Source organism: Anser cygnoides, chromosome 30, assembly GCF_040182565.1.
Source record: "Anser cygnoides isolate HZ-2024a breed goose chromosome 30, Taihu_goose_T2T_genome, whole genome shotgun sequence".
Classification (NCBI taxonomy): domain Eukaryota; kingdom Metazoa; phylum Chordata; class Aves; order Anseriformes; family Anatidae; genus Anser; species Anser cygnoides.
In genome coordinates this window covers 255,232-267,931 of record NC_089902.1, presented here as the reverse complement: position 1 = coordinate 267,931, position 12,700 = coordinate 255,232, and the positions used below count along the sequence as shown (strand labels likewise).

General features: G+C 52.5%; 2 protein-coding genes across 2 annotated transcripts; one reads left to right on the top strand and one right to left on the bottom strand.

Moving 5' to 3' along the window:
• Positions 1-769: 769 nt before the first annotated feature.
• On the top strand, positions 770-1,699 carry LOC136787560 (olfactory receptor 14C36-like). The gene has a single exon (XM_066984871.1). The coding sequence runs from the start codon at positions 770-772 to the stop codon at positions 1,697-1,699; it is 930 nt and encodes a 309-aa protein (XP_066840972.1).
• Positions 1,700-7,381: 5,682 nt separating this feature from the next.
• Positions 7,382-8,423, bottom strand: LOC136787651 (olfactory receptor 14C36-like). The gene has a single exon (XM_066984963.1). The coding sequence runs from the start codon at positions 8,343-8,345 to the stop codon at positions 7,383-7,385; it is 963 nt and encodes a 320-aa protein (XP_066841064.1). The 5' UTR covers positions 8,346-8,423; the 3' UTR covers position 7,382.
• Between the last annotated feature and the right edge of the window lie 4,277 nt (positions 8,424-12,700).

Below are 12,700 nucleotides of genomic sequence, written 5' to 3'. Positions count from 1 at the left end.
GTTCCCAGGCTGCCTGGGGATGGGGGTTTCACCTGCCCATGGAGTGAGCCCTCGGGGTGCTTGGGGGAAGGGGAGTACGGGGACAGGGTGAGGGGTCTGGAGATGGGCACTTGGAGCCTGGATTCCTCTGCCCTCAGCAGTGTTCAAGCTCTTCTCAGGAGAACCTCCTTAGTGCAATTGTCCTGCAGTCGAAGAGATGCCAGCGCAGCTGAGACCAGCACTGATGGACAGACTGGCTGTCGTCTCTGTGGGACGCTCTGCACTAAAGGGACAGTCTCTTTGCCTCTGAGGATCCACAAGGTTTTACTTGGAGTGCAGCAGAATACCCAGGATTTATGCCTTAGAATCACTCCTCAGGTGTGGTGGGGCAGCTAAAAACAAAAATACAAAACAAATAATTAAATAACTAAATCTCCACACCTCTGCTCTGCAGTTAAATGAACTAGGAGCAAAACTGGGGAAATCTCTTTGATATCAGCAGTAAAGTGAATGGGAGAGTACCCCATGTTCCTATCATGTTACTTTCATGTTACTACCTCTGGCTGTAGTACAGGACTGATTCTTCCATTGCCCACAGATGAGTCCCCTGCTCTCAGAGACGCTCTCAGGCAGAATCATTGAAAGAGACCTTCAAAATATCTGCCTGGAAATGGGCAATTTTTGGTGATTTTAAGTGAGAAAATGGAAGGAGTTTTCCTCTGATATGCCTGTGGTACATTATCACTGCCTTTCTCCTCCTTGTACAGGACCTCATGACCACAATTAGCAGATGTCCAACAGCAGCTCCATCAGTGAGTTCCTCCTGCTGGCATTCGCAGACACACGCGAGCTGCAGCTCCTGCACTTCGGGCTCTTCCTGGGCATCTACCTGGCTGCCCTCCTGGGCAACGGCCTCATCCTCACCGCCGTAGCCTGCGAACACCGCCTCCACACCCCCATGTACTTCTTCCTCCTCAACCTCGCCCTCCTCGACCTGGGCTGCATCTCCACCACTCTCCCCAAAGCCACGGCCAATGCCCTCTGGGACACCAGGGCCATCTCCTATCAGGGATGTGCTGCACAGGTCTTTTTCTTTCTCTTCTTTATATCAGCAGAATATTTTACTCTTACTGTCATGTCCTACGACCGCTACGTTGCCATCTGCAAGCCCCTGCACTACGGGAGCCTCGTGGGCAGCAGAGCTTGTGCCCAGATGGCAGCAGCTGCCTGGGGCAGTGGCTTTCTCAATGCTGTCCTGCACACGGCCACTACATTTTCCCTGCCCCTCTGCCAAGGCAATGCTGTGGACCAGTTCTTCTGTGAAATCCCCCAGATCTTCAAGCTCTCCTGCTCAGGTTCAGACTACCTAAAGGAAGTTAGACTTCTGGTGGTTAGTGCATGTTTAGCATTTGGCTGTTTTGTCTTCATTGTGGTGTCCTATGTGCTGATCTTCAGGGTGGTGCTGAAGATCCCCTCTGAGCAGGGCCAGCACAAAGCCTTTTCCACGTGCCTCCCTCACCTGGCCGTGGTCTCCCTGTTTGTCAGCACTGCCGTGTTTGCCCACCTGAAGCCCCCCTCCATCTCTTCCCCATCCTTGGACTTTGTGGTGTCATTTCTGTACTCAGTGGTGCCTCCAGCATTGAACCCCCTCATCTACAGCATGAGGAACCAGGACCTCAAGGAGGCAGTGAAGAAACTCTTTGGACACATGCTTTTGTGAACCATTAATGTTCACTTGAGTTCCAGGTTTATTTCAGAAACAGGAAAATATTTTTTATTATTTGTCTTTTTTAATATTTTCTCCAAGTTGTGGTTTTCGTTGAAATAAAGTTATTCTTAACATTCTGCCCGTTATATTGTCTAACTTACTTTAACCGAACTGTGTCATGTACTTATAAAACTGGGCTTCACATGTAGATAAATACAGTAAAGAAGCCAGGAGAAATTCATTGTTATCAGCTGCCGTCTCTTCCCATCTCCTGTGCAGCTGGGGGAGCAGCCCCAGCACGCAGGAGGGGCTCAGGGCCCAGAGCCCAGCTGCCACAGGGAGGAGCAGCCCCGCTGGCCCTCGCGGCTGCCCCTCACTGCCCGCTGGGCTCTGCCTCTCTGCTGCCTTCGGGTCGGGGCTGCTGCTTCCCTGGAGCCATGGCCATGGCCAGCAGCAGGACGTGGCCTTTTCACTGCTGCTCTCTTCTGGCTTCCACATTGTGCTTCTTGTATTTGGATAAGCCCTGAGATCTCATGTATGTTGGTGACAGTCCTGTTATCCCTACATTGGCATCTCTTCAATGTCTCTGCACGCCTCTTGCAAAGCTGGTTTCAGGAATAAACCCAAGGAGCTGCTTCCTGAACAGACCTCTTGCGTTTCTGGGCCTCACAATGGATCAGAACCCCAGCGTGATTAGTGAAGGACCAAGGGCTGGACCGGGGGCTGCCTTCTTGCTTGCCTATGGCCCAGCAAACAAGAACTGGCCCTTGAATTATCTGCTTGGGACTGTCCCAGTGGTGCTGGGTCTGATGGCAAATGGCATCCTGGAGAGGAATCTGGAGGTGCTCTGTGCCTGGGCCAGGCCTCTTGTGCTGGCCTGGGGAACGGGGCTGGCCCTGCGGGGCACAGGCACTCTGTGCTGGGGATGTCCCAGGCAGGAGAGCAGGGCTCCTGCAGCTTCACGGCCCTCCATCTCCTGAGCCGTGGCTGGCCCCAGCGCGGGGGCTGCTGGGGAGGCCCAGAGCCGCCTTTGTGCCAGCAGCTGCGGTGCCTTGCGAGGGGCTGGGGCTGTGCTGGCCGTGCCCGGAGCCCTGCAGCAGCCTGCCTGCGGTGGGCACTGGCCTGGGGCCAGCCCAGCCTGGGCTGCTGGGCTGGGGAGAGGTCCGGGAGGTGGGGAGAGGTGGGCAGGGGCTGGGCTGGGCTGGGCAGTGCCCGGCAGAGGGCACCAGCAGCGTCAGGGAGCGGTGGCAGCATGCAGGGGAGGGCTCCCAGCAGGGCTTGGTGCTGCAGAGCCAGGGCTGGGGAAGGGAGCCCCGAGCTGCAGGGGCAGGGGACACGAGGCCGCTCGGGGCCCTTGCTGGCCTGGGCAGAGCAGGAAGGGGGCCCAGGGCATTCGTCCCCTCACCGCAGCCTGCCACGACCTGCACGGCGCTCACGCAGCGTCCAGGGCCAGGCTCTGCCCCGTGGTGCGCAGGGAGAGGGCAAAGCCTCTCTGAAAAAGAGGCTGAAAGTGAAAAAGGTCCCTCCGCTGCCCCGTGGTGTGACAGGGCCAGGGTGGGACAGCTTACCTTTATTTGATGTAGTTCTGGTGTAATTTGCATTGGTGATGGCACAAAAAGACAGCTCCTTCACCAGTGATGTACATCCTTCTTCATGTTAGGACACCACTCAACGTCCTTCACTCTGCTTTATCTCACAGATGAACTGGATTAGGTCTCCTTGATTACTCTGAGGCACAATGCAATGCTTTTTGCCTTCTGACACTCCAGCACAATATGTGTGACTTTCCCTTACTCTGCGCATTGATCTGACGGGGCATTTCACATTTTTCACTTTGCCTAGTTAGAAGGGGATGGTTCCCCAAAGCGGTGCAAGCTGATGGGTTCTGCCTCAGCCATTTGAAGTGTCCTGCTCTTGAGTCTTTCAGCCTCAGTTTTCCACACATGACCCAGGATGGTAAATGGATGTTTAGTTGTCTCCTAGGAAGGACGGAGAGTGTCTTGGGATCCCAACGGCCATTTCAAATTTAGGTCTATCCCAAGAAACGGCTGAAGAAGGAATTTGCCGTGAAGGGGTTTCCTGTGCTGGGCTGGGCTGCAGTTTCACGGAGAAAGAGCACTGCTGGCAGTGGAGGTGCCCGGGAAACATCACCTGTCCCCACCTTATCCACCAACGGGCTCTGGTCTCCTGCAGGTCCTTTCAGACAGCTTCCATCCAGGGAATTACTCTAAATGCACCAGAGCCTCTGGAGGCCTAATGATTTCATTGAAAGCAGAACCAGGAAATGTGATTTCAGGGAAATATTTCAAATGTGAGTAAACTACTCTGAAGACCTTGGCACTGGTTGCTTATGGTCAGACAGCAAAGCTCTGCCTCAGTACCCAGTATTTTCTTCAGGACTTAAGTCATAAAGCAACTACTCATTACCTCAATTGATTCAATCTCTTCCGTAAAATGTCACACAGTGTAGTTTCTCTCATGAAGAAATAGGCATTTTCAGGATGTATTTTCATCACAGAAAAAGAAAAACTGGTGTTCACCTGTACTTGCATTGTCATCGCTTTTTCTATCATGATGTGCTCCCTCATCTCCCAGGTACATCCACCTGTCTTGATTAAACAGCCCATGTTGAATGTCCCCTTTCCAGCTGCCTGTCTGGACCTATGCACTTCCCATGGTTCTCCTGGCTTGCCCTCCCCTTCCTCCTGGATCACTCAGACCGCCCTCACCAACCCAGTTGCTGCTTTGAGTTTCAGGGAGTTGAAGCTTGCCCATCTATCTGCAGTCTGTCTAACTGTGTCCTTAGAAAGCTCTTCATCATTTATCATTGAATTAATATCATATGGATTAATTCAAATCTTAACACTTATAATTTCCGGTCTATCAGTATAAAAGACTTCTTGTCCAGTCATCCTTTTGGGAACATAAACCTCACAGGAGGCATACAGGATGAGGAGCTTGCTTTGCTTTTGGAAGATTGCTGCATGTTTTCCTGTTGTTTGGTTTGAAATAAGGAGAAACCCTTCTGCGCCTGTGTGCATCCAGGTCTCTAAGGCAAGCAGGAGGGAGCTGGTGCAAAGGAGCTGTAACATCCAGCTGCAGACTTCTGTGCCAAAGTCTGCTGGAAGGAAAAGTGAAGCAAGCGCCAAAGAGAGAAATGTCAGGGCTGGGGTGGTGAGGAGCAAGGTTCTCCATGCAGTGTCAGACCTCAAGAGTCTGCTTTTCCTCCCTATGCAGGATCCTGGATCAATATCAGTTAGAGAATAATGCTCCAAACTGAAATTCAACTAAACGAATCCTTTAAGATGAGAAAAGTGTATTTTTTCAGGTGTTTCTTGATAACTTCCTCCTTAACTACACCATGAAAGCTCTCCAATTAGCTACACAAGTCTTGAAGACTTGAAGAAAACTGTGGGAGAGATATGGCTGCTTAGGACTTTCTCTGTTTTAATGAGTTCCATGGTGTATTTTGGTGCTCAGTCTAAGAAGCTCAGGTACTGAGAGGTGAATGATGTAACCGCTTGAGAAAGTAAAGTCAGAAGGAAAAGTTGAAGTGACTTGGAGTATTAATGGGCCCCACTGAGGGCTGTTGCTAACAAAGCCTCCCCAGGGACTTGTTAGGGCAGATCATTGGAGGCCATGATTGCAGACAGGCAAAGCGCTGTGCTGAGAAAAGTCTTGGTTGGTTTTGGTGAAGCAGAAGGGCCAAGGCCTGACCCCAGCCACTGGGAGGGGAGATCCTGCACCCCCCCGTCTGGCTCAGGGTTCTTCTTGGGGTCTGTATGATGTGGTGGGCAGTGTGATGCCACGAGAAGAACTTCATTAGGACACCTCCCCACCCCTGCACAGGGTATCAAGGAAGCAGTGAGGCCCCATTGCAATGACTCTATCTCGTCTCCTCAGAAGCTCTAGCCAAGGGGACAAAAATATCAGGGCTGTTGGGGCCTTCCATTCCTGCCAGCACCCTCTGCCTTCTCCTCTGCAGGCTTCCCTATGCTGTCCCACACTTTGCCCTATTTCCTTGAAGTCTGCAGACACCCTTCTCTTTCCACCACCTTGCTCTCATCCCAGCATTTCCATCATTTCACCTGTGTCTCATCAACCCTCACCAGCTGTTCCTTGAAACACAAAGTTAGAGTCTCATCATAGACACTCACCAGCATCTTCCAAGGCCTGGGCCTGCTGCTGGCCTTGAGATGCACCATATCATTTTAATGGGCAACAATATCATAATTAAAGATATGAAAAGCCTGTAATAAAGATACAAAAAAAAAATAGTTTTTCCTGTAACTAATGACATTATGAGTCATATGCCGAAGGAGACTGGAAACTTCTTGCCTTTGGAACACATCCAGTCATCAGTTTCCACACAGCATGCCTGAGCTCTTTGTTCCGCATGCTGTAGGCGAGGGGGTTCAGTGCTGGAGGCAACATCGAATAAAGAAATGACATGATAAGGTCCAGGGATGGGGAAGAAATAGAGGGAGGATTTAGGTGAGCAACTGTGGCAGTGCTGACAGAGAGGGAGACCACAGCCAGGTGAGGGAGGCACGTGGAAAAGGCTTTGTGCCGGCCCTGCTCAGAGGGCATCCTCAGCAAGGCCCTGAAGATCTGCACATAGGACAACACAATGAAAAGAAAACAAACTAATGATAAATAAACACTAAACAAGAGTGTCCTATCATGGAGACCAGCAGATGTGAGCCTAAAGGCACAGATGCCAGCCAGGAGTCAAGGGATGACCTGTCAGCTTCTTCAGAAAAAAGTCACCTCACAGGCCACTTAACAGCCATTAGCTGCCTACTGGACTTGGAGCTTCTGAGGCAACACTGATCTCGTAATACCACACCTACAAAACACCCCCTTTTTGGCCCAGAATCTGCCCAGGTAGAAGAGATCTGGTTGTGCTCCTTCCAGCCCATGGCACAGCTCCTGGGCTCCCAGCCTCTCTGACACACAGGAGCCAGTGCCGTGCCAGTTCTGGGAGGTGCTAGGACAGGAGGGACCTTGCAGTCAAATCACTCGCCAGACTCCTTTGCTGGGGCTGCTGCGTGCCCTGGGGCTGCAGAGCTCTCCTCTGCCTGCTCACAGCAGATTGAGCCCTTGAGCTGTGGTCAGTCCACCTTGGAGGAGATCCCCCCTTAGGAGGGAAGTGCTGCAGCGCAGGCCGGCTGTGCCACTGCCGTGCCCACTGCCTGTCCCTGCCTGCAGTCCCAGCACAGCCCCACAGCAGCACTGGCACCAAGCTACAGGAGCAGCCGGGCCTGACCCCACCAGCAGGGCTCAGCACCAGAGGGGGGCAGTGGCAAGAGAGCAGCTCGGCATGCCCCAAGCGCTGGTGCTCCCTGGCCGTGCTGCTGGGATGGGACTCTTTTCCTCTGCAGCCCTGCACGTGGCACTGCCCCTGCAGAGCCCGAGCAGCTCTCACAGGAAGGACGTCACACAAGGAAGGCAGTGCAGGCTCCTTTCTTTTATTTCAATTCACAGAAGGCCTGGCTCCTCATATACAGCATCTCTGAGCTAGACTCGACAGGTACATACTGTAAAAGAAATCAGATGAATCATACCATTTTAATGGGCAACTTTAGCCGTATTAAAACAAAGAAAGTTCTGTAACGAAAACACTCATAAATATACAAACACACAAAAATAATCATATCTATAATATTAGTTGTTCTTGTAGTCATTGACATTATTAGTCATCTGCAGAGGTAGAATGGAAATTTATTGCTTCCGAAACACATCTAGTCATCAATTTCCAGAGCACATGATTGAGCTCCTTGTTCCTCATGCTGTAGATGAGGGGGTTCAGTGCTGGAGGCACCACTGAGTACAGAACTGCCACCACCAGGTCCAGGGATGGGGAAGAGATGGAGGGGGGCTTCAGGTAGGCAACCATGGCAGTGCTGACAAACAGGGAGACCATGGCCAGGTGAGGGAGGCACGTGGAAAAGGTTTTGTGCCGGCCCTGCTCAGAGGGCATCCTCAGCACTGCCCTGAAGATCTGCACATAGGACAGCACAATGAAAACAAAACAAACAAATACTAAAGAAACACTAAACACAAGTGCCCCATCTTCTCTGAGGTAGGCATCTGAGCAGGAGAGTTTGAGGATCTGGGGGATTTCACAGAAGAACTGGTCCACTGCATTGCCTTGGCAGAGGGGCAGGGAAAAGGTAGTGGCCGTGTGCAGGACAGCATTGAGAAAGCCACTGCCCCAGGCAGCTGCTGCCATCTGGGCACAAGCTCTGCTGCCCACGAGGCTCCCGTAGTGCAGGGGCTTGCAGATGGCAACATAGCGGTCGTAGGACATGATGGTGAGAAGGGAATACTCTGCTCCAATGAAGAAGACAAAAAAGAAGACCTGTGCAGCACACCCTTGATAGGAGATGGCCCTGGTGTCCCAGAGGGCATTGGCCATGGCTTTGGGGAGAGTGGTGGAGATGCAGCCCAGGTCGAGGAGGGCGAGGTTGAGGAGGAAGAAGTCCATGGGGGTGTGGAGGCGGTGGTCGCAGGCTACGGCGGTGAGGATGAGGCCGTTGCCCAGGAGGGCAGCCAGGTAGATGCCCAGGAAGAGCCCGAAGTGCAGGAGCTGCAGCTCCCGCGTGTCTGCGAATGCCAGCAGGAGGAACTCGGTGATGGAGCTGCTGTTGGACATCTGCTGTTAAGTCGCATCGGGTTCTGCTCAAAGAATAGAAAGACATTAATAATGTACAACCTACTTAGCAGAGGAAAACTCCCACCATTTCTCATTTAAATCTCCCCAAATGATTCCACATCCAGGCAGGCATATGGCAGGTCCCTTTCCTGAGTTCTACTTGGTCCTACCTTAGGGTGTCCCTGGGAGCAGGAGACTTTGCTGTGGGCAATGGAAGAGTCAGTCCTGTGCTACAGCCAGACATAAAGAGGAATTTGGTGTCATCTCAGCTTTACTTTACTCCTAATATCGAAGACTTTTCCCCAGTTTGGCTCACATTCAAACCAACTGCTCAGGAGTGCTGTTGGGATTTTTATTTTTATATATTTTTTTGTATTTTTTATTCTAGCTGCCCCAAGACACCTGAAGGCTGCTTTTAAGTCAGAAGTCCTGGCATCTCTCCTGCACTCCAAGTAAGACCCTGTAGATCCTCAGAGACAAAGGGACTGTACCCTTACAGCCCAGAGTCCTTTAGAGTGTTTAGACCCTAAGTCCATCAGTCCTGCTATCAGCTGCCCTCTGCTGGCACTTCTTTGATCTACAAGACAGTTGCACACAGAAGTGCACCTGAAAAAGAATGGATGCTGCTGAGAGCAGAAGAATCCAGGCTCCAAGTGCTCATCTCCAGACCCCTCACCCTGTCCCCGTACTCCCCTTCCCCCAAGCACCCCGAGGGCTCACTCCATGGGCAGGTGAAACCCCCATCCCCAGGCAGCCTGGGAACAAGAGCAGCAGCAGCACGGCCAGGTGGAGAAGCCAGGAGGAATGGCAGCGTGCTGCTGCCAGGGGAGGCAAGGCCAGGGAGGGACAGACGGACACTCAGCACACCCTCCTGTGCTGCAGCTCTGCCTGCAGAGGAGGCAGCTCCTGCTGGGGACAGCGGGGGCTTGAGGGCAGAGGCTGTGCTGGTGGCAGAGGAGAGCAGGGGGTGTCCCAGGGAAGGTGCCTGCCCTGCAGGGGCTGGCAGGGAGGTGCCTGAGCCCTCCCTCGCACAGCATTTCTGGCAGCAGCTCCCTCTCACCACCTGCCCATGTGCCTGTTGCCTTCCTATGTCCCTGCTGGGAGCCGCTTCTGTGTCCCCACATCTCCTCCCTGTCCATGCTCACAGACCCATCCCACAAGCTGTGTACTCAGATTCATTCAGATTCCCCTCCACTGCAGGAATCTGAAAGCAAAGAATCCAAATAAGCCTTTCCCTTCACATAAACCAAGCCTCAGTATTCCTCTGGAAATTTCCTCTAATAAATGCCATTCTCTACAGCATCTTCTACACGTTGCTGGAGAAACAGAGAGACAGCTATCCAGAGAGACGCTATCAGGCATCGGATGTGCCAGCTGTAGAAGACCCCTCTGGCAACCCCACCTCCATGGCCCTGCTGCCAGAGACTCACAGTGCCAAGAGCCTGCAGATCTGTCCTGCCACACGCTGCCCTCTGTTGCTGCGCTCCTCACTGCCTCCAAGCCCTCTCTCCTTCTCCCCTCTCCCCGTGCCAGCTGCGGTCAGAGCCCCCAGCCCTGCTGCGCTGTGCACAGGAGCTGCTCCTGGGCACAGCTGTCTCTCTGCACCAGGGCCCTCTTGCCACGAGCTCTCTCTGTCCCACGAGCCCGGCCCAGCTCAGCACCAGACGCCCAGCCCAAGGCACTGGAATCCCCCCTCGGGGGGCTTTGCTGACGAGCCCACGAAGCTCAGGCACTGAGAGACAATTGAAGACATCTCTCAAGGAGTCCAAGTCAGAGGCAAGTTTCCTGCAGTGTCCCCCTGAGGGCCAGCACTGACACAGCCTCCCTTGGAGCTCGTTAGAGCAGAGCATTGGAGGCAGTGAGGACAAGGAGACAAAGGCAGTGTCAAGGTCACACTGATGTGTAGGAAAAGTTGGATGTGTTTCACCAAGCACAAGGACCAGGCCTTGACCGCCAGCCCCTGGAAAGGGAGATCCTTTCCCTTCACACACTGCTCAGGGCTCTTCCTGGGGCAGGAGGAGATGGGGATGTGCATGGGCAAGTGCAGGAGAATGGTACGAGCCCTGCCTGGTTCATGGGTGGGGGCGAGGAGGCAATGAGGCCCTGGTGCTTTACCGATAAGCTGTCTCCTCCTAGGCCTCAGTGGCAGAGACAACAGCCAGAGCCATGGACACAAAGACCTGGGTCCTGTTGGGACTCTCAGCCTTGTCAGATGCCTCTGTCCTCTCCACACCAGGCTATCTGAGGGACAGATTTTTGTCAAAGGCAAAAAATAAAAATAAAAAATTGTTTATATAAATATGTTAATAAAGGAGGATTAAGGAGAACCATCATCCTTTAATGGATATGGGGGAAACTTGGTGACAAGAGATGAGGTAAAGGCTTAGGCACTTAATGCCTTCTTTGCCTCGGGCTCTAGGAGCAAGACCAGTTGTTCCCCTGGGCATTTCTTCCTCCTCATGGCCAGTGCCAACCTTCCAAGGTGCACTTTGTGGCAGTTTTTCCTCTCCTGCTCTTTCCTACTACCAAAGGAAGCTCCATCAGGGTGGAAACCTCTCCTGAAGCAGGCATCCCAACCCATCAGGCTCCTTGCGGCCTGTCAGCCAAGCACACAGAAGTCACCTCAGCAGCATCTTCCAAGGCCTGGGCCTGCTGCTGGCCTTGCAGCTTCTTGGCTAGACACAGCCAAGCCTTGGGCCTCCTGCTGTCCAGGCCTGGACTCAAGCAGAAGGGACAGCACAACCCCTGTGCGGGCCTTCTTTCTGTCTGGGTCCTCCTGGGCATGGAGGCAGAGGGGATCCCACAGGCAGCATGCCAAGCAGGGGCCTTCTGCTGGCCTAGCAGGGCCACTGGCAGATGGCAGCCCCAAAGTGCACATCCCAGGGAGAAGCCAAGGCTGACCTGCCACCTCCAGACACAAGGCACCTCACAGTCCCTTTGCGTGACACGTTCCTGCTGCTGCCCTATCAGCTGCAGAGACAGAAGTGACCTCCCAGTCACTGCCCCAGTCACATTCCTCCTGCTGGGGCAGGACATCCTGAGGCAGAGCTGACCTCTCTAGGCCCTCGGTACCTGTTTTTCACTTTCGGGGTTAGAGATTAACCAGAGTTTTAGTGGGAATGTTTGGTGTTCTGCTTGTGGTGTCAGGTCTGTGGTTAAGGTATGGATAAGCTTTGTGGTTTAGGGGTGTTTTAGGTCTGCCAAGATGTCTAGGGTTAAATAGAGCATTTCAGTGCTGGTGTTAAGGGAAGGGATCAGGGTGAACAAGAGAGAAAATGGATTCCTTTCAGAGTGTTGTAGTAGCATTTAGGTTTAAGGATTAAAATTCTTGTTTCAAGTAAGGTAAGGGCCATACGTTACAGTTTTAAGTCAGTGTTACCGCAGCATCAACATTACATGAACCCTCTTACCTGTACAAAATTATAATTTTATTCTGACCAAGCTCTTCTTCCCACCCCAAAATCTCACATCTCTCTTGTCCAGGCTGCTCCTGACCTCCCCATATCTTATTGGGATCAGCTTTCGGATGACATTCTTGATCCCAGAGTATCTGTCTCACCTCTGTTGGCTACTCTAGTCTTGAGACAGAAGTGGCATTGTAGTCAGGAAGGAAAAGGACACAAGGTCTTTAGGATCATCCTGAACAATGTGCCCATCAGCTCTGCACCTCCACAAAATTACGCTTCCTACGTATAAATTTTATTTCCCCAATGGCTTCTCTGGACCCAGGGTTACTTTCCCCAAGCCCTCACGCATGCTTCAGTATCATGCATACTTTCTGTTCATGGAACTGAGCTTATCAAGTGAAGCAATGAATAACAGGAAGAGATTCTACAGATATATTGATCAGAAAAGAAAGGCCAAGGAGAGTGTACCTCCTCTGATGGATGAGAAGGGTGAACTGGTAATGACAGCCATGGAGAAGGCTGAGGGACTCAGCAACGTCTTCTCCTCAGTCTTCACTGCCAGTCAGGCTTCCCAAGTCTTTCATTTCCCTGAAATCTTTCATTTCCACCTGTGCCTGGGAAATCGCAGACATGGGGATAGGCTGGCAGAAGAACTCATTGAGAGCAGCCCTGCAGAGAAGGACTTGGGGGTTCTGCTAGATGAAAAGCTCGACATGAGCCAGCAGTGAGGACATACAGCCCAGAAGGCGAACTGCATCCTGGGCTGCATCAAGAGAGGGGTGGCCAGCAGGTGGAGGCAGGTGATTGTCCCCCTCTGCTCTGCCCTTGTGAAGCCTCACCTGGAGTACTGTGTCCAGGTTTGGGGCCACCAGCACAAGAAGGATGTGGACCTCCTACAGCAAATCTAGAGGAGGGCTACAAAGATGATCAGAGGGCTTGAGCACCTCG

What these genes read in the sequence shown, in the direction of transcription:
- LOC136787560 (XM_066984871.1), top strand. Translation starts at nt 770, where the DNA reads ATGTCCAACAGCAGCTCCATCAGTGAGTTCCTCCTGCTGGCATTCGCA.
- LOC136787651 (XM_066984963.1), bottom strand. Translation starts at nt 8,345, where the DNA reads ATGTCCAACAGCAGCTCCATCACCGAGTTCCTCCTGCTGGCATTCGCA.